General features: G+C 40.6%; 1 protein-coding gene across 14 annotated transcripts in view; it reads left to right on the forward strand.

Moving 5' to 3' along the window:
• The window catches only part of RBMS3 (RNA binding motif single stranded interacting protein 3), a 697,130-nt gene that overhangs the window by 416,716 nt on the left and 253,755 nt on the right, over nt 1-26,659 (forward strand). For all 14 annotated transcript variants that reach the window (XM_068674436.1, XM_068674437.1, XM_068674435.1 and 11 more), the window contains one exon: nt 18,364-18,455. In XM_068674436.1, coding sequence (XP_068530537.1) covers nt 18,364-18,455 — 92 coding nt within the window. The remainder of the gene's footprint in view (nt 1-18,363; nt 18,456-26,659) is intronic.

A 26,659-nucleotide genomic window follows, 5' to 3' on the forward strand; every position in this document is an offset into this window, starting at 1 on the left:
ACTCTCTGTTGAGGATGAGTGAAATACTCATTAAATTGAGCCAGCTTGGTACATATAGAGCTGTTTCTGCTAACTAGCTAATTTGTTGGACATCAGACGTAATCAGAGAATGATTACATCTGCATCTATGCAGTGTCTTGTATGTTCCTTGGCTTGTCTATATCGATGCACATTTGGATTTGAGTGATAACACTTAGACATTATGCAAAAGATTTAGTAGGGCGCTGAATACTTTGGGCGGTGCTTGTATTTGTGTCCCTAGCTGTCAATGTGGTAAATTACACCAGAGGAAATCCTGACCTCCTGTTTTTGTTTATGCTTATATTTAAAAGTTATTGTGCATAGGTATAACAAGTTGTGTGTTTGTACACTCCACCTACTTTCTGAGAGAAAAAAAAAAAAGGATGAATTGGCTTTAATTCATTCAACTTCTTAAAATACACTTAGTAGGACGTTGCTTTAAAAAGACGTAAAGAAGCAGAGGAATTCGAGGCAAAAAAGTTCATGCTTTCCAGCTGAATACTCGCTTCTCATTGTAATGTCTTGCTATGGTTGCCTGCTTGACCCAGCTACAATGAATGCAATCAAGCAAGAGCCCTTTTCCTGCTATGTGCTAAGGGGAAGAAGTAGTGGTGACAGCAGTACTCTTCATCATCACTGGGAGAGAACAGAGAGGGGAGGGAAGGAAACAACGGAGAGTAAATGAGAACAATATTTGGCCCAAATTAGTTTTCCTGACCAAACACTTGGTATTTTTGTTCCAAAGGGCTCTGGCTCGCAATGAGAATGAACTAATCCCCATTATGAAGTCTTTCTGGATTTTGACTGGGAAGTGTTCAGTGCTGAATGAGCGAGCTTTGAGAAAATCTTTTGTCCATGTTGTGTTCTCATTAACAGTGTTCTCATTAGTGGAGCCTTGTGATAAAAATGGGTGCATTGCCCTAGTTTTTATTTATTAGAACTGAAACCCATCGAGCAACTATGTCTGATTTTTTTTTCTCTCTTCATCCTCCTATGCTGTGCCTCGCATGAGTGCCTCGCTGCCCTACCCTTCCCTCTGGGTATGAGCCCAGCATGAGCCTTCCCTTCCTTTCCCTTCCCTGACGCCGCTAGCTGGCTCTTGCCCCATACTATGGGCTTGAGTAAGGCTGAAGAGTGACACTTATAGAGGGAAATGTTCACCCTGCACGGTTTTAGAGATAAAAACAAAAGTATAGGTTTAAAAGCTAGACTCTACATATAATCCGCAGAGAGAAGCTCTTTCAGACAGTAGTTCAGGAAACAAATCCAGCTTTGGTCCTCTGAAATGAGCTCTCCATCCTCAGTGACACCCAGGGAACCCACTGTTACCACCCTCCTAAATTAGCCAAAATTACCTAAACCCATGTGGGACTGCAGTAGAGGAAGCTGAATGGTCCTCAGCTCTGCTGTGGGGAACGAGCACCGTGTGTTTCTTCTGTAGCGACCTCACTTTGAGAAGCAGGATAGTAATCTTCTGTTATTCTGTTAATTAGTTATTTCAGGTGTGTTTAAAAGCTTTCTAAGACTCTGGTTCCATATTCAGTGTTTTTCTAGCCAGGCACACAGGGTAGAAGCATGGTACAGCAGGGATCCAAAGCCACCATGTAGGCAGAGCATCGGCTTTCTCGTGCTGTCCTAGGAGCGTGTGACCCTCAGCTGGAGCATCCGTTGTGGTACAGTCTCAGTTTCTTTACTCTGTCTTATCGAGCCTTCCACTAGGGCTACTAAGCAGCCAGGCTGCCTTTAGTGTTGGGGGTGTTGATAGCGAAACCCCTCCTGAGGCAGAAAGACCAAGTCCGTGGAGGTTGGTTAAAATGTTGGAGTGTTGCAAAAAACAAGTACGTCACTCCCTGAGCCTGGTCTTGCTTGGACTCTTTCCTGAGAGAAACTTTCCATTTAAGTATCTAGTACCTTCTGTTTCCGATTTACCTAGAAATTTTGGCATTTTTGCTGTCTAAAAGTCTCATTAGCAGGAAGGTTCTCATGATATTTTGGCAAGTGTGCTCCCAGTTTTGGATAAAATCCGTAAGTACAGAAACGTATTGGATGACAAAAATAATGGGTGTAATGTTAACTGTTTGTTGTTGGCATTTATTTTATTTTATTATTTTTTTTTTAACCTGGAAAAGCTTCAATTCCAAGCAAAAATTTGGGGTAGTTTACTCTTTATTTCTTTCCTAATTGGTTCCTTTGTTGCACTATCATTTGAAAACAGACCTTTGTGGTTGCTTTTCACCTTTTTTCAAAGGCCCTGTATTCTGTATGAAACTCCTAAGGCATCTGTTGCCTCTGTAGTTTTCCCGTTTCAACTTTAGAAGCTAGCTGTTTTTTTTTTTTTTTTCTGTATGAACTACTGTTGCCATGTTAATAGCTGAAACGAGCAGGCAAGGGAAATTGGGGGCTGGGGAGTCTAGAAAATAAAAGGCTAGGGAAGAGAAGATGATGGAGGAAATAAATAAAATGGAGTGAAGGAATGATCTGTTTGAAACATTGCAGCAAATATGGGAAAAACAGAAAGTGCGGAGAGAGAAAGCAAGCAAACAAAACAAGGAGAAATGTTGCATTTCCAGAGCATGAGGTCTTCGATCTCTCCATGCTGCTGTTGGTATGGTAATGTATTTGCTGGAAGTATACAGGTTTTTATGGAAATATCTTCCCTCCTGTCACTCCTGGGTAGAATGATTCCTTTGAAAAGACTTATAGGAGTGGAAATGTCATTACCTAAACCATCCTCCTAGACTATGCATGAGTCTTTCTCTTTTTAAGTCACCTTAGAGGGAGGAGGAGCTAGAAGGGGAAGAACAGAAGTAATCATCTCTTTCTTGGAAAGAAAATGGACGAGGTTGACTGGAAAAATTAAGAAACAAAAGGAACAGCCTATTGTGGAGACTCCTAATATAAATACATCTCTAAAAAAAAAAATAAAAGAAGGTGATAAATGTTGAGGTAGGGAGTACGGCTTTGTGTGATTTGCCAGAGGAAAGACTTTCTTTTTTCTTTTTAAAAGCTGCTGGTCTTCTTATTTCTTACTCCACTTTATTTTTACATATAGAAAATAAAAACTCCAATGAAGCACTCCATTTTATTTGTGCTTGTTTTGATGGTACGATGGCCAGGAATTGTTTGTTTCAAGGGGGTCTGCTTCACCTCTTTGTTCCTTTATGGGAACAAGTCTCTCGTATTGTTTGTGTCTCCAGAGCCATGCCAGAAGTCTGCAGTTCTTGTCTTCCTGTGCAGAACCGTTTTGCTTGGCCGTGAGCACAAAAGCTCTAGGGAGGCACTGTCTATTAAGGATAATTCTGTTTCAGACTTATCCAGTGCTTTTTGTCTTTTGTGTGGCTCTCTTGCACTGTGTAGTTTGGCTCCGGTTATAATCCATGTGCCTCTGGCTTATGAAATTTTGCACTGGTTCAGTTGCTTTCCAGTGGCCATGTTCCCTACGCTTTTTCTCAGCAGTTCACAGAGTTTAAATGCACGAACTGATCTAATCTGACCTCCTGCCCGCAGCCACCTCCAGAATTTTGTGCAGTCATCCCTGAGCAATCCCAGTAAATCCAGGTTGCATCAAACCATGTCTGGTACTGACTGCGAAGCAGGGCAGCTGTGGGAAGAGGAGGTCTCGAGGCAGGTTGTGCAGGAATTGGAGTTCTCAAAAGCTCTCGAGCATCTGGTACCACACAGCACAGTGCTCTGCTGAGTAGACCTCTCTACCCCAGCCCTGAAGCTAGTGATGCTGTTGTGCTCTGCTAGGTCCTGGTGAGAGACATCCCTAAATATCCTGGATGGTCTGTGCTGTTACTGCCCTGCTCGTTGTCCTGTAGGCATCTGATCTTGTTCAGTACAGAAGATTTCTGATGGATGCTGGAGCGCTGTGCTGTAGCTGTGCCTGCTGCACTTCAGGAGCAGAAAATCCCATTGACTTGCAGTGGCACTTCGACAATGCTCCAGATTTATTGAAGTGTTTCTAATAATCCCCCTCTAATTGGCGTCTTCTGCAGTCCACAAGGGTTGTTGCTGTTGCCACTGCTGCAGAATTGTGATTTGTGTTAAGGGAAGTCCTGGAGATCCTGAAGAAAACCAAAGCCCTGTGGTTCTGCAGGCTCTCCACACAAGTAGGAAAAACCAGGCCTTGCCCCAAGATCTTACTGCAAAAGGCATTTTTTTTTTTTTTTTTTTTGTGATGTTCTGCAGAGAAACAGCATATACAGGGGAAGGTTTTTATTCAAATTCTTAAGAGGATACAGTGATGAAGAGCTTCAGTGCTACACGCAGTATCTGGGATGATATCCAAAAAGCCCAGATGTTTAGTCTTCAGTGGCTTCATTTTACGCTATTAAATTTGGAATTTATTTTTTGGTTGGAAGCTGACTTTTTCTCAATTTTCTTAGTGTACACTGAAATGTCTTTCCTGAGGGAGGCTTGATTCTGTTTGTTAGCCCATTAAGCAAGTGCAATACACTTGTGTCACATGTATGCATTAGGGTTGGAAGTGTTTGATTTGCTGGGGATTTTTTTTTTTAAGGATTTTCATTATCTGGGACAAAAATGCCTTGACGCAATAAAGGCAAATTTCCTCAGTGACAAAATGCCTCATAGGAAGGTGAAGTGGGCAAAGTTGGATGAAGTTGCAACATAGACTAAGGGGGAGAAAGGCTGCCTGGAGCTGTAGCATGGCTCCCACTGGGCCACACCATCACGTTTTGCGTGATAGCCTTCATCTGCTATATCTGCTTCTCTCTCTAGATAAAAGCAAAAAAAGACTACTACTTTTTTTTGTGTGTGTGTGTGAAATGTTTGTCCCAGCCATTGTGAGAAGTTAAAAAAAAATAAAAATGGAAGAGAAAACCACACACACGCACAAAAAAAAAAAAAAAAAAAAACAAACAAAATAAGAAAACAGGTTTGTGGGATTTCATTGTGCTATTATGTATCTGTAAATTCACTGGAAAATAATAAATCTCATAATGAGGATGAAGTGAAGGTTCCTTCAATGAATGTTCTTATTAACCTGGGGAGAGATGCTAAAAGCTTCAGATGCTAGAGACTTTCCTCTTTCCTAATGTCTCTTGTGTCTGTTGCTAGAACCTCATTTTTGCCTTCAGCTGGAGGGAAGAGAGCTGGGGAGAGCGAGGCTGTTGTGCCCCTTATTAGAGTGGCAATCTCTGTTCCCCCTCAAGGCTTCCAGTTTGAGGGAACCTGGACCTCTGGGGAATGGTTGCCTGAGGGGCAATCACCTGTTTTCCAGCATGGTATGACATGAGGGCTGCTTTTTCTTTTCTCATCTAGGTGGAGTGAGCAGGTAATGCATAATGGAAATGAGATCAGTTGCTTTTTGTGAAGACCCTTTGGTCATGGGCCCTGAGTAATGCTGTTTTTCCCCTGAAATTCTTCAGCCAACTGGTGCTTCATCACCTTCTTCCCCACACGTCTCACTGCTCCCAGACCGTGACGGGGCATGGGAAGTTGTTTTACTTTTTCTTTGTTCACTTAAAATGGCTTTGAGAGCAATGGGCCAGTGATAAAACAAGCAGCCTGCAGTCTTTGTAATGCAACATTTATACGGTAAGAAAGCACAGCCATGCATACCGGATATTCATCTGGTTAACTCTGCCTGTTGACAGGAATCAGACATTTAGTCTCAAAACATTTATACATCTCTGCATTGACAACACCAACATGTATTTGGCGTCTGTGTAAGAGAAGCACTGCAGCCTCTCTGACTATTAGCTGTCTTGCTGTTACAATGAACATGACTGCCTGTAGGCTCTTGGTCAGCTACTGCACTGATGGCTCAGAGAAGTGTGAAGGTCACCTCTGTTTCTAGGGGATTAAAAATAATTTTGTATTACTGTTTTTTATTTCTTTGATGTGGTGTATGAGGTTTTAAAATGTCTTTTTATAGGCATTTTGGCTTTCTAGACGAAATATGTTTGCTTGGTTTGTGTGTCCTGGCAAAGCTCCTCCCTGCTTTCTCTTCCATTCCTGTTTGTTTGATGTACTAAGCTGACAGAGAGCTATTCTCAGCAAGCAAACTTAGATCCTGCTATGGAATTTGCTGTAAAAATTTATAAAATTTATAAAAATTCTTGGATCTTTTAAAATTAAATATACCTCATAAATAAGAGTATCATTATGTCTGAATCATCCTCATTTTCACTTTAAAAAAGGATGAAGACACCCATAAATAACCCCCACACATTTATTTACCTTCTGTGTTTCAGTATTGTTATACCTATCTCTAAACTGACTTCACAGGGTGGAAATTGTTCTCTGCTGTATGTTTGGTCTTTCACTGGCAATGTATGTCAATGAGTTTGCTCTTTAGTTAAACCCTTAAGGTTCTCTGGAGACCATAAACAAAATGCTTTTACGTTTTAAAGGATGCCTGAACTTTTAGGAAGGGCTGCCGAGGATAGTCACTACTGATGTAGTTTCTTGCAGATTTGCTGTATATCAGAGGCAGACTTGGACATGTCAGTCAGCATCATTGGCAGCACCTGGCTACCTTGGTCTTTCTGAGGCAAATGCCAGTTTTCCCATCTCGTTTATAATGATATTGTTACCCAAACTCCTTCAATACTTTCTCATTGCCTAGAGTTGGGAAGCATTGGGCAATTATATAGAAAGGTAATTAGGTGGTCCTGAAGACTGGAGTGTGAGAAACAGTGAACAAATCTAATAGCAAAATCATCTGCTTAGTCAGTAATAGGTAAAACTCTGCTCTGGAAGTTGGAAGTTTACCTATAGGGAATAAAGAAAAAGGATAGCAGGCATACTAGATGACTCTGTAAGTGCCAAGGCCAAAAAATAGGCACAATTTGGATGCCCGTTCCCAGCAGCCAAAGGGTAATATTAGAGAAATTTTGTGAGTCACTGCTGGTTGTCTAGCATAGGATTATAGTCATGTGTCCTCCAGAAAGACCCAGGATGCCTCTTCCAGTCCCATATTTGTGCCTTCCCTCTCTCAACAAGCTGTGTGAGGGCTTTTTGCGGATGTGAACTTCAGCATGTGTGAAAGCTTCCTACACGTTGGCATTTGGCAGAGGAGGTTGTCCTTCTGCTGGTTTGACCTCTCAATGGCTCGTGGCTGTCATTTGGCGGATTCAATATGGTCTCCACATCGTGTCCTTCATCACACCTCTGCAGTGTGCGAGTCCCGTGTGCTGCACCAGAAGGTGGTTTTAAATGCAAGTCAAAATAACACCGAAGAGCTACCTTAAATCACAGAAAGAAAGAAATGTTTTTACTGAAGATTAAAACGTTGCATTATTCGTTTCATTCTTTTTCATATAGTTGAGGTATGTGATTCGTAATGATAGGAAAGCTGCTACAGGTTCAGAAATTCAGATTAGATGAAAAGCCAGCATTTCAAATGCTTTATCTGCATCTTCCACTTATGTAGATTGTAAAATTATCTTGAATCTGAAAAATGGATTGGAGATCTTGAAAAGAGATTTTCTGATGTGATTTCTTCTCCTTCTCCTCCTCTTCTTTCCCCTCCCTTCCCCTTTCCTCAAACTGGAAAAATAGTAGCTATTTCTGGGGTACTGTAATAATAGCATTTTTGAACTTCAGGCTACAGATAAATGTGGTAGACATATGATGAGAGGCTCAGAAGGGGGAAACCTGTATTTAACCACAAAAGGATCTATTGAAAAAGAAAAGGAACACCCTATAAGTAGTGATGGGCAATATATCTGTAATACTCAAGGGTTACTTAAATGTTGATTGTTTGAAATACTGTGTAAGGGCAAAACCACTGGGCACCGAACCTATAAAGTGTCTGTAACAGGTTTTGCACTGACCTGTGTGCTGTGGCTTATCCTGCTCTGCCTGTACCTGCTGTGCTTCCCCTCTGTTTTTCAGGTGTAACTTCAGCAAGCCCTGTCCTTGCTCACACAGGGATAAAGGTGAGGGTTAGAAGAGGGGTCACCTTCTGCTTCCCTCTGTTTGGCAGTCTTCACCTTCTCATTACAAAAATACTAGAGTAGTAGAGAGCCACAGAGCTCAATAGGTCTTCGGGAGGAGAACAGATAAACAAGGAGGTTATCGTACAGTAGTCAACCCAGGTTGGGCACTCCTGAGTGCACTGCCATTTAATTCCCCTAAAATGTCAATTCCTTCAAGGTCTGATCTTGCCCTAAAGTGCAATCAGGTTGCTTGGGAAGCAAGAGAGGAAGAGTGAAAGAAGCCCTGTCCCTGCAAACTGTTCCTTGAGAGCACGCTGCCCTCTTGCTCAAAAGGTCATTGGTGTTTTAGCATTATGGTGATGGCAGTATCGTAATTCTTTTCTTAGTATCAGTGTCATGAAATATTCACAATGTATTGCTCATCTCTGTCTAAAGCTCCAAGACATTGTGAGTGTTGATGAGATGGAACAGGAGCTCTTTGCGTGTTATCCAAAATGTTTATCATAGCAAAGGTTGACATGCCAGAATTGGCCAACTGGCATGAAAGAAACGTTTCACTTGTTGGGAAAGTGCTATCACTTTGCTGCCTCTTAGAAACTATAGTTGTTTTCTGAATTACAAGTGGTTTGCATAAAGAACATAAATTGCTGTGCTCTTTATCACTGCTTACTGTATGACAAATATACAATCCAATTTTTCAAGTGTGGTGTCTTGAAAATGAATGTGTATTTGAAATGAAAACCATTTCAGTACTTGAGCATCATCCCTCTGGAACAGGCTGGATAATAACATGTTCATCACCTTGGGTTATTTTAATATTTCCTGAAGCCTGCACAAGATGCTTTCTATTTTCTTGTCAAAACATACTGAAATGAAAATTATTTTTAATAAAGTACAGTAATCACACTGTGATCACCAAGTGCATCTTCTCTTGTCAGATTGTTTCTTCCCACTCGCGAGTATTTGCAGTTACTTAATGTTATGATTACCGAGCAATCTAGCATTGGGAGGAAGAGAATGGAATATTTCATTTCTGACAGAGAGCATTGGGTGATACAGAACATCTTTTGCCTCCTGGAGTACTATCATTGTTTAAACCTAACGTTGGAAGAGTTGACTGCTCAAGGACTTCATTTTTTTTTTTCCTGCAGTGCTTCATTGCTTTCTTCCATATACCTGCTGAAAGCAGAATTCCCATTGATAGTCTGTTTTTCCCATTTCTGTCCATAAATGTCATGGGAGTGACATGCCAGACGCTGTGCCTATAAGGTGCTTAGAGTGACAGTATTAACATCAGTTTCTAACTAGTCCTCTGTAGTTGGTCTCATAACTTTTTAGGCTATGTGCTCTTTTGCTGACCAGCTGGTGAATAACTTGCTTAGCTCCAGGTCCAGTTAGAAGAGAGAACTGCTCGTCTACACAGGCGATGGAAGCCATCAGAGATAATGGCTGAATGGTTTGTTTCTAAACTGCTTCTGTATACCAGTTTTCTCGTTCAAGTTGCTCAACTCTAAAATAAGTGATGGACAAATCTCAAGAGGTTTGATTTCATATCTTCCTCAAACATTATCCAAGCTAAGTAAAGCTCTGGAGTCTGCATAACTGAGCATGAAACCTCATAAGAACAGACTTTCTCATGAGAGTGTCAGTGTTTCCTGTCGGCTGGAAATACCAAGAAAATTGTCCTTCTTGTGGTATTTTGGAACTTCAGCATCTGGACGTAGCTGTAAATTAAGAGAGGAAAGTGAATATGAAAAGCAATTGTTGGAAAAAATCAACCATTTTAAACTTTTGGGTGTGAGGCTCACGTCTAGTTTTGGGGTGAAGCTATTAATTGGTACCATATCTCTGGATCTGAGAGTAGGAGGACTTAATCTGAGGCTGCAAGTTCTGGCTGTTTCCTTGTAGCTATTGCAAAATATTATCGCTTGTGAGTCACTGAGTATTTCTTCAGTCAAGGGAGGGAACAGCTCTTCTGTCCTTCCCTCCTTTTCATGTAAACAGGTAACTAAGCACCGCTCTTGGAGTATTTGTTTTTTTGGGACAACATTCTCCTTTCTTCACATGTGAAACTTAGCTCAGCCACAGAGCTATAATGAATGTCTTATGCTAAACAAATGCAGTAAAAACAGTCTTAATGATTACAGAACTAATACACCAACAAGCAATGTTATAATGCTAAATAACTGTAATATGAAATCACGCTTTATTTTTAAATATGGGAATAGCTCACATCTCAATTTTCCATGTAAACCGGAGTTAATCTTGGTTGTGGATTTTGACAGTGAATCAATGGGACTCGCAGTGAAAATAATTACAGAAGCTAAAGATGGAAAAGTGTGTTTCTCTCCTATCCTTCTGCTACTGCAAGATTTACAATATGTTCTCTTCATTCAGTCCGTATTTAGAAACTTGAGCAATGAGATTTCCCTCATTTGCTTTGTACAATTAATATAAGTCTGCACTGTTAGCAGAATACTAGGAAACTTTTCTCAGCTTTTCTTAGTTTATTTTCATCTTCATTTTCATTCTTTGACAGGTCCTTGTGAAGTCTTGCATCTCACTGTTTATGCTGGTGTTGTGCTTCAGTTTGGTTACCTGTGGGTATTCGTATTCAGGGTCACTTCTAATCAAACGCTTAATGCATTTTTAGGGGTAATTCAATAGAGTTCTATTATTTGCAAAATCTGGGCTTTTTTCTTTTGGCTGTATTTATGCTCTTTCCTGTGTCTTCTCCAGTTTGCCAGTCTGAATTTTGTTCTGAATTGCCATTAATATAGCATAAATATTGAGTGAAGGTCTTCAAGCGCAATGCCATTTTCTTGATAGGCATATTTGTGAAATTTGTATTGCTCCTACTTCTCCTGCTTTCTGTTGTTAGTGCAACCATGTTTCACAAAGAATTTTCCTCAGTTTTGAGGTCTGCTTCTGTCCTTCCTGAGAGAATGCTTATTAATACATGTACGTATCACATATACACGTATAGACGTGTATATATTTGTCTATTTAATAAGTACTTCTTTCCCCCTCATTGAAATTTTAGAGGATTCCTTGTCCTGTTACATTTCCTTATTTGAGATTGAAAGGTTGCAATTTAGTAATATTTCAAAGTATAAAAAAGGATCATCACAAGTTCCATGCTTAGGTTTTTTTTTTTTTTGCATGTAAATATCATTAATTAGTTGTGCAATTAATAATAACCTGCATTCATATAAACTCAGTTGAAATCAAAGTAATTGAATGTTCAAATTAAGAATGCGTTTGCAAACAGATGTCTAAAAATTGTTTGTTAGTTACCTACAGGGCTGTTTTTCTCCAGTTCTGTTGTTATAAAGGGGATTCAAATAATGCAAGAGGTAAAAGAAATCACTGCAGGAACATAATCAAAGTGACAGTTTTGTGCCGTATTTCCATATCAAGCTAAAGCAAACAAAAAAATCATCTGTATATGCATACTTAACGATGTAGGTGTATCTCTGGGGAGTGATCTGAAATGAAGGGACTATCTTTCCTTTCTTGCATTTAAGTCTCTCTATTTCCAATTATTTTTCTAACTATGTATTAGCTGTTTTTAATTAAAAAGTGATGATTCACCACTTTCTACATTTTTACATTCATGACTTCTAACATTTTTATAAAGTGGAGCTTTAAAAACAGTAATAATTTAGACTATTTTATTATTACTCTGAGCATTTGAAGCTATAAGAATATTTCAGCGCAATCTGAAAAGTGAACGAAAAATCTGTTTTCAGTAATTCTGTGTTCAAGGGCGATTCAACCTCTTTGCTTGCTAACTCTAATTTTCTGAGGCTTATAAGACTTTAATTTGATTCTTTATCTGAGCATAAAACAAAGAGTGAAAATTGCATAGTAAATTACTGGATAATCGCTTTTTTGTGGACTACCTGACTGCCAAAATGAATACTACCTTTTAAGAGAGACGCTTAACTAAGTGCTTTACAAGTGAAGTTATGTTTTCATGAAATCCAAGTGATTTCATCTAAGCATGAAGGAGAAACAGCTCACTGCTTATTACATATTTGCTTAGTTGTACATATATGTATATTTATTAGTGTTTGTGTAAAAACTTTATCCATCTATTTGAAGTCACCAGGGCACATATATATAGGTGTGTGTGATATCATAAAGGTGTTTTTTTTTTTTAATTAAAAATTAAATTGTGGACTTTTTAATTAAAAAAAAAAAAAAAAAAAGGTATTCATGATAAGTGTACTTTATTTCGTGGTTTCCTAGCTCAACAAGTGTTTTTCACTGTTGCCTCTTTCCAAGGCTGGTAGAGGCAACTTGTCCTCTCCTTGTCACAGCCCCTTTTGGAAGTGCTTTTCTGTTTCCAGAATCTGAGCAACATTAACAAACACACTGATGGGGGGGAAAAAAAAAGTAAGCATTTCTTAAAATCACTGTGTCCTCCTTTTTGCTGAAATAGTCTACGCTTCTTGAAGACCCAGCACAAATGATATTGTCAGTCTTTTCTGTTCTGGGTTTCAGATCTGACAATGAATTCTAGATTGCCCAAACCAAGATCTAGGAACTTCACTTTGATAAAAAGATGTTGCCTCCCAACGAGGAGCAGAGTTCCAGCTGGCCTGGTGTATCAGACCTAGAAAACCAATTTTAAGTATAATGGAGTTGTAATTACACACAAGCAAATTTAGAGTTATGCTTACATGATTAAGGAGACTTTTTAATTTTTATGCAAAGCTTACACAGATCTCGTGTTGCCAAAACAAATAAATCTGTGGCAAAGTCAAACAGTCCAAGGTGGGAGAATAGCAGATCTGGAGTCCTTCCTTTCTCGTAGCTGTCCTCAGCCTCCCACCTGAGGTGCAGAGAAGTCAGACTGGCCAACGGGGAGGCTGTGGGGGACAGCTGTCAGTCAAAAAATCCCAGTGTTCAAGCTTGGTGTGTCTCCTGTTCATACAAAGATCTTAGCTAGTGGAGACAAAGCATTAAAAGTTTTGATGAAGGGAGCTTGTTGGCTGCAACAGGGAAGCTCCACATGTATAAACTATCTCCTGCCTGGGTGCATCATCTGTCCTATCTTTTTTTTCTTAGTGTGTGTGTTGTTGCAAAATGTGGATTACAAGTTGACTTCAAGTGATTTAAAGCAGCACTTGGCCAGAGGTCAGACATGATGTTTGCCCTTGTGGTAGGGCAAAGCTGAGAATTTACCACCCCCAGGTGAATTCTCTGTTGTACATCACAGCTTCTCCCTCTTCATCCTCAGGCAGAGGTTGAAGATCTCCAGCTCAGCTGGGTGCCAAGGCTCTCAGCACCTAGCTTCTGGGAAAGCACGCTTCTACGGGCATTTGTTCCTTTCTTTTTTTCTCATATCACTTGCACACGTGGGGCTCTCCCTTCAGTACTTTGCCATAATTGTGGGAATGATGAGTGGTGGGCAGTCCCTCACATTATTTGGCATTACCCTTAAGTACTTGATCAGTCAGGGCAATTCAGTATTTGAAGTCGAAGAGCTAGACACACCTGCAATTACTTAAATCCGCAAAATTGCACCCATAGGTATTTGCAGGCACAAAAATGTTGGCATAAAATTAGAGGCCATTTCCTAAAACCTGTGCCTAAATTTTGATGATATAGTATATGAGGGGTTGTTATTTTGAAATGGATTTGCGGAAAGCAATTGAAAATCTCCAGGCATCCCATCTGTGTTTAAAGTAACAACAATAACAAAACTTTAAATTAGCATAGGAGATTTAAGACATTTCAGGAAAACATTGATTAAATCTGCCAATGAAATGAATGTGTTTGGCGAGTGACCTAATTAGTGTATACTTGGTTCTTTTTCACTGCACTGCTTACCACTAATTGCTGTTCTGCTGGTCTTCTCCTGACAAGTAAGAAAAAACAAGGATGAGGGATTTGTTGAGGAAATAGTGACATTCAGTTTTAATTCATTTGAACCTGCTGCCAAGCTTAATTATGGAACTGTGAAACGGAGACCAGGAGGCCCCCAGCCGCTTAGGTTATAGGAGACGGAGATGTTTAGTGTCTGCCTGTGTATTCGGGTAGCACTTAGTGCAGCAAGCTATAAACTTGCGCTTGCTGATGCTTAGCTGTTTTCTTTCCCCCACAGGTACAAAATCACTGCCTTTATTCCTGAAATTTAATTATTTAGCTCTAATGGCGTCAGGCCAAAACAAAATTACAGGCATTTTATTTCTTGGAGGAAAGGTTGAACAATTAATCTAGATAGTCCTGTCTTGTTTTCTGGCATGGGTATTTTTTTTCTTTCTTTCTCGTATTCACGTTTACAAACTAGTGATACATGTCATTCCCCAAAAAAACCTTGGGATCCCAGATCCCTGTAGCTGAAGTCACCCTAGCTGTAAGTACCCCTGAGCTGAGGGGCTTGTTTTGGTGATAAAATTCAATTCCTGACTCTCTCAGCAGCAGGGGATAATGTAGCTCTCCCCATTTGCATTTTGTGCTCTTAAAGGAAAAGGGCAGGATGCCTCATGAAAAGAGGGGAAATAGTTTTGGTTTTGGTTTCCTGTGGTGGAGATGGATGGATTCTTGTGAGCAGTCTGGAGGTCCCGGTTTAGAAGCTGCATGGGTTTTACACGATGTTCTGCACAAAATCTGAAAAAGAAAATAATAGTCCGTAGACCAGAATGTTTATGAGACAGTGATCAAAATAATAAGGAATAAAAACAAGCTCTGGAATTTGAGGATAGGAAAGGGTGGGGCTGGTGGGGCTTGCACTTGTTTTGAATAGAGGAAGAAGAAATGGAGACGTTTTTGTGGAGCAGCAGCATCCAGTTGGCAGCTCCTGGTCTGAATCCGTCCCGAAGGATGCTTCCAGCCAGCCCGCTGCCTTCTCCCTGGAGGAGCGGAGAAATAACTGTTTGAGCAGGGAACTGAGCCTGAGCAGCCAAACCCAGGGCTTGCACCTGCCAGGGGCAGCCACAACAGCCTGGCTCTGGTGGCGGGGGCCGGGGGGAGAACAGCCACAGCCTGGCCAGGAGGGAAGGGCTCCCGGCTCCGACAGCTTTGAAAAGCTCATTTGTGCTATGGGAGGAGCTTGAGGGGGTGTCTCAGCACCCAGCCTGAGCTGCTGCAGTGACCTACACTGAAAGGTGTATCTAAATACATATATAAATATCCTGTGCTACTTTGTTAGTGCTTGAGAAGAAAAAAAAAAGTTTTTTGTATTTTTTTTTTTAAAGTGAGATTATAAACAAATGAAATATGTGAGCATAGGTCATCAGCATAGGCTATAAACATCTACAGGGAAGAACGTAAACTGTCCAAAAGCCCAGCGTGCCTGTTTTTCTGGTCTATAGCATTGCAGAGTTCTTGTAAGGATACTTGAACGCTCAAACAGCCTGGGAACTTGGCTTCCCTCGCAGCAGATTGATGTGCTTTGGACCGGTTTGCAGCCATGGAGTGATTTTGTCCTGATGTTCTGTGTGTGGTGGAGAGATGTGTCGGGAGCAGGGAGGGCCAGAAAGATACTTGGAATGAGAACTAGCTTGTGGGAAGGAAAATGAGCAGCTTTGCAGTGATGCAAGTAGTATTAACGCTAGAATGCATAATGGACAGCTGAAGATGCAATTTTTTTGTTGTTTTAGTCTTGAGACTCTTGTATCTATGATATGCTTATAGCCATTTGCACCCACTGAATACATGTTTAAGAAACATCCATAGCTTTAAATATTATGGACCGATGTTCATCTTCAATAATCTACTACATTAGATATACCTGATCCCTACAGTACAACACCAGAATATTCCTGCGCATTCCAGTTTATATTTACAAGCAGTGCTAACTGAGGTGGGAATACTTACTGTGCTGTCTAGGAAGTTATATTAAAAATCACTTCCCTTCTATTACTGCATACATGAATACTGCACTGTGCGCTGATGATAAATATCAAATTCCAACTCTATTATCTGTTTTTTAAGGTCAGTGTTAAAACTTATTTTTGTGCTGTCACCTCCTAGTTCTCTGGCATGAGCATGGTAAGAAATAAAAAGAAATTTCATGTCCTGAAAAGAGCACTTTGCTGCCCTGAGAAATAATTTGCACTGTGTTTGATCCAAGCCACCCCATGACTTCCCAGCGCATTGCAGGTTTCCCATTTGGCAGCTCTGGCTTCTTGTCAGGATTTCTCCTTTCGCAAAATTGAAGTTGCATCTGATCTGCTGCTCTCCCAAAGGGCAAAGGCACTGCAGGAATCCAGGCAGGGCTCTTGTTCTCATGGATCAGGTTTTTTGGTTCAAAACAGCATCAGCTTCGCTGCTGCTCTGCAGCTTGGAGAAAAGAGCAAAGCAACCTGCCATGGAGAACCAGCTGGTTTCAAGATGGTATGCTCAGCAGAAAAGCATTAAAGGGAGAAACTGAATAGGTAAAACAACCTTCCCCCCAGTGGCCAAACTCCAGTGCACTGTTTTCATGGCAGTGTTTATATAGATGCTGTCCTAATACACAGTTGTTTAGGCTTTCCTTCAATTTGTAATAACGTCCTACCAAAAAAACAACTAAGGACAGAGCAGAAAGGTTCAGATCTTGATTTTTTTTATCAAAATAGCGCTTTTTGTAATCATTAAGTCAGCATTTTCTTTAGCAATCTTGGTGTTTATATATATATAGTTTTCCCTTTCTTAAAACTTTACAAATAAGTTTTAAGCCAAGGAAAAAAAAAATCTGTGTGCACAATATTCTTTCAGCATTGAGCTAACCCCTGCACAGAGCAATGTATACATACTGAAATAATAGAGTTGTTTATATCTTGGGGCAAGGTGATCAGAGGCACAGATTCCCATACATAGATGGGGTTCACAGAGCAAGAAGGCCTCACACGAGGAGGAAGAAAGGCTGGCAAGAGAAATAAAAGTGGATACGGCAGGAAAGCATATCTGTGGTTGCCTCCTGTATTATGTGTATTGACCTAGTAAATGGAGATGTCTGCAAAGGAGCTGCAATGCTATAAATATGCTTGTGCCAATATTATTAAAGCTTTCAGGCAGTTCAGCTCTATCCGTACGGCTTCCAGGGGAGACGCCAGAGAGGTGGCCCCTGGCCACGGCTTGTCCGAGCAGCACGTGCCTACCTGTGCTGTAATCGCTTAGGAAGATGTAGGCTGGGATTTTCAAAGGATTCCCTGGGTGGATTGTGAAATCTACGCAGCTGCCTGAATAGCTGCTTGGTGAGATTTTTAAATCGTCCTAACTCTGTTGAAATCTTTATGAGTAAGACTTAAGTGCTGTTGAAGATCAGAGATAGTTAAGTGCTCAGAAGTTGTGTCAAGTCCATTTTTGTGTCCTCCCTGCCCTCCTTTGTATCTCTAGATAAATAAAAATACTTCCACAGCTGTTGATACCCAGCAGGGGCTTAACAGCACTAGTCCTGTTTGAGCATTGAGTCTTGCTTGCTGAGGGGAAAAAATGAAGAGGGAGGCAGTGAGGGAAGAAGATGGGAAGGGACTATCTGATTATTCAACTATTGCAAGTGTTGGCACGTGGAAAGCCACTTATAAAAGGAGAGGATTGCTCCTTGCCCATCTGTAAGGTGCACCACCACTGAGCTGATGTTCAGATGTTGCCCTGCAGCAGCTCCTGGTAGGGACCTGGCCCTCGTTCCAGCAGTCAGGGTGGCAGGACAAAAGGGATGGGGTTTAAGCAGGCTGTAGCTTGGTTATCCTAGCATCTTATGGAGCTACCTGGTGGTTGCTTGTATAGCACAGGTTGTAATTTCTTCCGTAACTGCTTCCATGTGCTGGAAGCCTGCTGCAGGCTCCCTGGCCCCAACCTGCAGCAGAGACCCATGACCTTGTATGAACTTTGCATGACCCACAAGGTTGTATGAAGCTTCATCCTCACGTGTGTTCAAGGAACAGGAAAAGGGAGTTGTTTCCTCACAATCCCAACCGTTAAGCCATAAGCTGTAGCTTTGTATGTCAGCCGTCTGCTAGGGTAGGTCTTCTGGAGAGACTGCTTCTATGTGGACATGTACTGCAGAATGGATACTGACAATATCACAGGTGGAGATAGTCTTCCAAGGTGGGGAGGACAGTGGCTGCTCACCTGGGCATGCAGCAGGGTCTGTGCTTCCTCCTGTGGAAAAGATGGGGCAGGTCTCCACAGCACCAGGGCTCTGCCAGGGGGGGACCTCTTGTCTGCAGGGACAGGCAAAGGGCTGCCATTTGTCCCCTCTGCTCCACACCTTCTTGCAGGCTGAAGCCTCAGGTGCTTACATTTCTTTAGACCACATCATGTTCAGGAGGAAAGGCAAGAGAAACAGAGGTGTGACAGCTGGTGGCAGTGTTGCTGCCAGAAGGCAATGAGAATGGAAAAGGATGTCCTTTAAGAAAAGAAATCTTGACCTATGATGATAACACAGATGATAATGAAAATGTCTATTTATTGTTGTTTGTTTGTTTTTTTTTAGGTTACGGTTTTGTAGATTTTGACAGTCCGGCAGCAGCACAGAAAGCAGTAGCATCTCTCAAAGCAAATGGCGTGCAGGCGCAGATGGCAAAGGTAAGAGCACCCATGCTATTTCAGGTTTATCTGATCTGTGTGATGAAATTTCCAACAGTTCATTTTGCTCCGGGTTTTCTTCGGTTTTTGGATTGCTTATTTCATTATTTAGTACTTGGTTCCAGTGCCTCTTTCATCCTATGGTGTCTGTACTCTCATGTGAGGGGTTCTGCTCTGATTCCCTCTTTCCCCCTCCCTTGGGAGAGGGTTATAAGATCCAGAGTGCTGGAGAGGTGGAGAGGTTGGGAATGCCTTTGTGCCGACGGGACTGTGAAAGATTTGTGCTTTCTTTGCCTTGGAGTTGTGTCTGTTTGGTTCCTTTCCCTTGCAGTAGTCATTCTCAAAGGATTTTGATGGGTCTCTTGGAAGGCTGATTAAGCATATGGAAAATTTGTTTTTATCTGCCTTAGTTTGGCCTCTTCTGTCCCTTTATTTTAAGTGTATAAGTGGAATTGCTTGAAAGAATATCTGCTGCAGGTTGTCTGAAGGTCACTAGTGTGTTGCTCAGAGAGGTTGCAGGAGCTGGGCTTTGCATCTCGTAGCAATCATTCAGCGAGGTGAAATACTCCATTTCTGGGAACACCCCTTGTCACCAAGTAAAGGGGCTGCAGGGGTTATGGTAAACCATTATCGTGTGCTCCAGCTGTTGCCTTTCTGAAGGCATAACTGTGTGTCTTTGGGCTTTAGACAGTGTCGGCTGGCAAAAATAGCTGTTGCTTTGTACTTTGAAAATGCCTTGCCTTAGAATCACTAAAAGCCCTTAATATTGCCTGAGTTTGTCTCTGCGGAAATGATGGCAGCCTAGAATCTCAGACAGCAAAAAAAAAAAACAGGTAATTATGAAAACAGAGGCAAATCAAGTTAAGAAATGATCCCAACACTTGAACGTTTCCATCTAAAGGAATACTGATGATTTAAACCTTTGATTTTTCAGCAATATCATACTTTTTTTTTTTCTTAAAACTTACAAATAGAAAACCCTTCGTGGTAAAGGAGGGTCTCTTGCCTTCTACTGAATTACACTCGCAATGCCTTAAAGTAACTCAATATGATCCATGTATCTCTGTTTAATAGTGCCCCACAATGCAAGCTATGCTGTTTTATTGGCTCTTAGTTTTTATTGACATGTAGCGATAAAAAATATTTGCTTCAAATGGATAAAAGATGGCAAGCTGAAGAAAGTGAACACCTACTAAGGACTGTGCTATTTTTTCCCCTCATATATACTGTGCCTCCTTGCTAAAATACAGGCAATTCGATGTGTTAGTCAAGCTGCAAAAGGGAAACCAAAGACAGGAGATATGTTTTGTGCTGCTGGTTGATCTCAAATCGCTGTTTCTGGGGAGGACTAAACCTCTAACTACATAAATCTATAAAGTTGTGGATTTAAAATTAGAGATTTAAAGGTTAAGATTTAAAGATAAATCTATATCTAGTATTTTTAGGACATAGCTATCATGATTCAGAACAGTGAACAATTTCAGCGCTTGCATGTGTGGAAATATCAAAACCAGAAGGTGACTTAAATCTTGTGTTTTGGAATGCCCACTGCTTCTGGGGCTGCTATGTCTGATGCTTTTGGAGTGGGAAGGGCTGTACTAACCACTAAGGTTTGTTTTCTGGGAGCTCTGCGGCTGGAGCCATTTGTGATTTTTGAGGAGGCTGGCGTGCATACTTTTGTTTGCATAAGGATGACTGTATTTTTAATATTTAGCCGTGGTGCCTGGGATCCCAGATAGGTCCTTTTTAGCGTGTTTGGTAATTCAAGATAAATATACAACCGACTTTTCCTATCTCTGAAAAAATCGAAAAGTATTTAGAAAAGCCTGGATTCGAAGGAAGTTGAGACGACTCCACACAAAGTACCTCGCATTGCTGAGAAGTCAGGAGCCTGGGAAAGCAAATCTATCTGGAGAAACAAGTTAGCTCTTGCAGATGCTGGAAGCCAAGTTGCATAACAGGATTGAAAGACAGTGCTACCTGCCAGTGTCTGAACTAACAGTGGGGGCTCAGAAGAGCTTTGATGAAAGAGGTAGAAGAAGAGTTTATCCTCTATTCTGGAAATGTATCAAGAGCAGTTTTGTTTCAAGAACCATTTTAATTAGTGGTAAATGGTAGTAATCTCATGAAATCTAAGAAAAAAGTTTGTATGAAGAAATTACCTAAAGCTTTTGCGTGCCGTACAGTCACGAACCACAGTTGGCATCCTGTATTTTCTGTTCTGCATTCCTAAACAGTGAAACTGCCCCTGTGTGGGGCACGGTAATCTGCATTCAACAGATGTCAAAAATCTCAGCCCAGTCACGAATGCTTTTGAATGAAGGTGAAAGAGGCATTGGCCAGCTTTTGCCATGGGCTGGCCTTCTCCAGCAGTGAGAGAAAGTATGCTGAAATGGTGGTGTATTCTGTGATGTTTTCCTGGAGAGAGATCTTGCTCGGAAAGAGCAGCTCTTTCTCAGTTTTAACACAATATAATTTTTCCTCATAGAAATCCAGGAATCTTCTTTGAAAAACAAAGCAGAGCTGAACCCCCACCCATGTTGGCTAGCTGAAGTATCTTGTGGATACTTGAGTAAAGTATACTCATTTTATTGATGCTTAAATACAGCCACCTCCCTCATTTTTATAGCATTTGGACACCCTTTTGGCTGATTTTGTTTCATAGTGCTGCCTCTGGAAGAAGGTTAAACTTCGGTGGATCAATGCTCCAAGTCCCATCACTGTTAGAAAACTTGTTCTGTCGAGGCTAATACTCGCTCTAACCCAATGCAGGGAAAAACATCATTAAACGTGTTCAGATCTCTCATTTTGTTCTCTTGGATAGCGTTCAGCCTAGTGCAGAGCAGTCAGGAGAGGATTCAGCAGAGGGAGAGGGACAGCAGTGTTATGTGTGCGGAGGTAGCGATGGTGGCTGGGAGCTGAGGTCTTGTGGGCCTGGGGACAGCTGCCCTCCTGCTTGGGATAGGGACGTTCCAGCCTACACGAGATCCAGATTTCCTTACATATTTGTGCTCTCTCCTTGCTTCTTCAGGATTTTCCTCACATATGTACTCAAAGTAGAAGTTTTGACAGCTGCCACTGTCTTACCTCTAGTGATGTTCATTTAAGTTGCCCATCGTTAGCAGAAGTGCTTATTAACAGTTCAATTTATTGAGAAAAATTAATGCTATGGAGCTGCTGACTGATAGTTTCTTATCTGGCCTGGCTTATTTCATATATGCTTCCTGGTTGCCTTTGGAGACAACTCAGACATGCAGATTCACTTCTGTGTGTGTGTGTGATTGTCCAGGCTCCTAGAGTCCTTTTTTTTTTTTTTTTTTAAGTGGTGGTGTTTTTTTGTTTTCCTGCTAAAAATGGCACAACTGATATGCCACCAGATATTCTGATAATCTCACAGGAATAGTTGATTTATTTCTTTTTTTGTGTGTGTGCTAGTATCTGCACAAGCACTACACAGACAAGATGATGTTTGTATGCACGACTTCTGTATCACTTCTTGTTTTTTCCATGTGCTCCTTCCATGCATTTTATTGAAAAATGTTACAGAAAGAACATGGAATCTTAATAACGAGAATTTCAGTAGCACATGAGTTGGCCCACATAAGTAGATAAGAAAGCTAGCATACCACATGAAAAACATAAGTGTTCCAATAAAATCTGTAGCCACATCTATTTTGGCATTTGCAATAGTCATTTGCCCTGAATTACACGTATCTATAGTGAGACTTCTTTGTCTACTTTGTTGGTAAGCTTTTGATGATGCTGAGGAGTCTGAATTCAGCTGAAGACTTGAGAGAAGTTAGTTGTCTAAATTGTGAGATTCTGAACTTAAGTCAATCCTGAAACTGGTGGACTGTGCTATTGTAGGATTGTTTTATATCTTCACAGACACCTTACTATATTTTATTCCTAGTTCACTATACGGTTATGCAAAGTGGAACTTCTGGCAATGATGGGTCCTTGCAAAGAGTTGATAGTAGCTTCTGTAGTACCTAGCAGCTGAAAGAAACACATTTATCAAGAAAGTGTTTTTAATCCTGTTGCTATTCCAAGTATGTGTATAAGGATTAAAAAATATATATGATGTGTATCTTGTCTGGGTTTTGCTTTTTGTATGTAATACTGCCGTTAGACGTCCTTATCACCTGTGTCAGAAAGGTGGACACTAAAGAAATATTTAATTGCCAGTGGTGGTTGTCTAAATCCAAGAAACATTTCTCTACTACTCTGCTACAATAATTTCCATCCAGAGGGTACGCGGAACGATCTGGTTCTGACAAAGGGCTATGTCAATAGACTCTGATGTGTTTTGCTCGATGAAGGAAATACAGAATAGGATTTTGCTTCTTGTGTGATATTTTTCTCATCTCTTCATCATTCAGAAGCTTAAACACAGGGAGCATTCACCATCCAGGTGAAACATAAAAAGGAGACATTTACACAGAACAGAGCCAAGTATGAGAGCTTGTGAAGAGGAGCAGAGAGCTGGTTGCTCTAGAGTTATACAGATATATACAGATTGTCTCCAAGGACCAAGGGAAAGGGAATCCCACAGAAGAATCTTACTTGTTTTACAGGCTTTTGCATTGGCATCAGGAATTACTCTTGTATGAATCAGCTGACCAAATCAGTCTGTTTTCCCTTTTCATTTTTCAGCTTTATTTTCTCACCTTTTTCAGTCGCTCCTTCTCTTTCTCTGACATAAATCAGTACTCTGAATGATGGTTACAATGAAAACTGCAGTAAAGGGGAAGACTCTCTAGTGAAAGCTTCTTATCCTAATACTTTTTTAATCTTGATTTTTAATGGAAAATTTTGGTTCTCTATATTTTACAATTTAAGTATACATGAAAATATTTCATAAAAATGCAATCCTTACAAAAATGAAATACGGTCTATACAGGGAACATCTGATGCATCGAATCCCACAGTTTTGTAATTCAATTCACAATTGAAATGTCTTTAAATTTTAGCAAAGTAAACTTGAGGATATTGTCTGTTTTGCATATTTGGACAATGTGGATAACAGCCTTATTGACTGTGTTAACTTTCCTTCTGATACCAAAGCTGGATGCTAGGATTTAGAGTTCAATATTGAAATTGTCAGGCTTTGTTTTAATCCTGTTCTTTAATTTTCTGATCCTCCCTCCCCTTTCCCGAACCAAACTGTTCTATGAAGTCAAATATTTGTATTGGCTCTTTGAAATGATTTTCTTCATTTGCTGTGGGAGCCCGAGCTGGTGACTCTCTGGAGATTCCATTGGGCTTGGCCATGTAGGAGCAGCTGAGAACCGTGCCGTGCTGCTTCTGGCCCACTTCCATGGCTTTTCTGAAAGAAATCCCCGTCCATGCGTGGGCTGTGGCTTTGTCGCTTGTCAAAGTTTGGCACAACTGAGTTTGTCTGTGTGGGTGCTTTGCCGTAAGTGCTCCTTGTTATCTTGCTGAGATGTTAACTATCTCACCTGGTGCTTCTGCACAGTGTGTGTCCAACACTGAGCTGAATCAATAACAACCCTGGGTTAAATTACAATGAAAAATTATAGCTGGTAACAAGTGAAAGATGGTTTAGTTCAGATTTGTAAATTAGAGATGCCAGTGTCTTTGTTTCTTCTATCAAGTCAACCATGCCAACGGGGAGTCCTTTAGAAGCAATAGCTACAAGCCCAATGGTTTCACGTAGCGACATTAACAAAGATATGCCCTCCTCATCCTCTTGCCTCTTTATCTGTGTTTCTGTTTTGCATGATCTGTCTTTCACTCTTCTGACGGGGACTGATAGTTTCCCAGTTTTTAAGTGCTGGTTTTGTAAATAAAGAATGTCTTTTGTTCATTAAAGAATAGTGATCTAAGAAGAAAAAGACATTGAAGAGATACTGATTTTTTTTTTTGTGGTAGGTTTTATCACGACAATTTTCAGGAAGATATGCTTTTCCAAACTTTTTTTTTTGAGATGAAACATAGTCTAAATTCAGGAATCAAATCACAAATGTGCTATAGCAGAGTGCTAACTTTTTAAGACTCAGAAAATGGGAAGCAGTAGATGACCCAGTCTCTTGAGCTTCCTAGACAACTAAGGCTAAAGCAGTGAGCAGCTTTTTAACAACAGCTAATTTTAGTGCAGACGGACCGGAATGATAGCAAAGATACATGACCCTATTGGAACAACTTCATGGTCTTGTTTAGCCTGGAAAACATGTCATACTCCGATCTGAGAACTATACGGTAGCCAGTATGAAATGAGCTTATGGTTGTGTTCCTGCTTTTTGATGCTCATTTGCAAGCCAACATAGAATGCATTAACTGGAGTCATTCTTGAAAGTTGAACATCAAGTAATCCTGGGGATATTAAAATCCTACTGTCCCTTCACACTTGCATGCATTTCTCCTGGAATCGTGTAGGTCAATGTGAAGCAGGACGTGTGTCGGCAATGCTTGTATTGCACCTGCCAAATTCATACACAAAAAAATTCTTTGGGGGTTTTCAGAAGTGCTTAACTTAGCATAATTCTACTCTCCTGGAAGTGAATGGGACTTTGCTGTTGATTAATGGAAAGGAATTAGGTCAGTGCTATGTTCCTTTGTTCCCAAAAATCTTAGCTCAGCACCTTTCTTAACCACTAAGTTAGCTTAGAAAAATCTTATGGCACATACAATCATGTTTATTCTCTAGCTATCACCTCAAATAGACCTTGCCCATGGTATTTTCCTTCCCTTTACAATTGCTGCTTTAGTTTCTAGATTGACTTGATCTTTTTCTTGCTGTAACTTCATCTAAGATTAAAACATTCCTCTGCCTTTGAAAATTGCAATGTAAATAATCGGTAAATATATCCACCTCCATGCTACTAATGCCCTGCACCACAGAACAGATGCTGATAAGTGAAGGATGTAGCCAGCATTTAGGCTGAAGAATAGTGGAATTACTGGGTTCTTTTAGGGTTATGAACTTGAGCCAAACAAGAACTGGCCTTTTTTCATAAATACACATTGTTCTTGACTTTCCTCTGGCTTGGAACACATTTGAATTGGTAATAATACAGCTGAAATCCACAGAGCTTTGGCAATTTATGCTGGAGAGAAGAATGGGGCTCCCTATCTTTAGCACTCACATAGCTATACATCTTGGAGGCTCTTACACACTCCTTGCAAACCCTTTATGTTTGCAGAACAGGAAATCTGAGTCCTGCAAATGAGTTAAACACTGGAGTCAGATTAATTCGTTTTTCCCTCCATACTCAGGAAACTCCAAACGCCCCGTGGAGGAGTTATCTGACCACAACTATGCAGCCTGGGAATCTGCAGCTCAGACTAAGAGAAACTATGTTCTAAATTCAGTAAGCACATCTTTACTCACCAGGAAAAACCCAGTGCAGTCTGAAATGATCAAAAAACTGTGGTTTTAGAAAATATTACTGTGGTAGAAAATTTACGTAGCCTTTCTTTTAGTGACATATCATTTAATCATGTTCTTCTGTAGCTCAGCATGAGGACGATGCTTTTAAGGTGAGAAACAAAAAATCATTGTATCTAGCATGCTTCCTCAGGAGGAGGAGATGATTCACATGACCACAAATGAAAGGATAAACGCATGCATTTTGGGGTACCACTTAGTCTGTTCTGAGACACAGATGCAACAAAGCACCACAATTTGTGCTAAAATTGGGCCACTCAGATTTTACTTATTTATTTATTTTTGCTTTGGAAAGCAGGTGTGCAAACTTCAGTAGCATTTCTTCAGAGTTGATGTGAGTGCCTGTGTAACAGTTCATCAACCTGGAAATGCCCAGGTGTGTATTCTGCCAGTAAACACAAATCTCCTACTAATATGCACAGATAGTCCCAGTGCACGTATGCACCCCCCTCTGAATATGTTACAGTATTAGTGAATACTCTGCTTGCTTTTTCCTTATCAACGAACGTTTCTTATTCAACTGACATGTCTGAATAGTTTGGCTGTAATCAAAATAAATTTAGGTTTATATGCAATTTCGTTTACTAACGAATGATAATTTTTATCACTGGAAAAAAAAAAACAACAAAAAAAAACAAAACAAAACACACAAAAACAACAGAACAAAACTCTTCTTCCATTCTACAAAATTATCAGATTAGGCTTTCCTCATGATACATGCAACAAACTGAGTCATGATGACAGATCGTTTCAGTTTTTTCAATCCTTGGACTTTCTCTGTATGTATTTATGC

Source organism: Anas acuta, chromosome 2 (assembly GCF_963932015.1).
Source record: "Anas acuta chromosome 2, bAnaAcu1.1, whole genome shotgun sequence".
In the NCBI taxonomy this organism is placed as follows: Eukaryota; Metazoa; Chordata; class Aves; order Anseriformes; family Anatidae; genus Anas; species Anas acuta.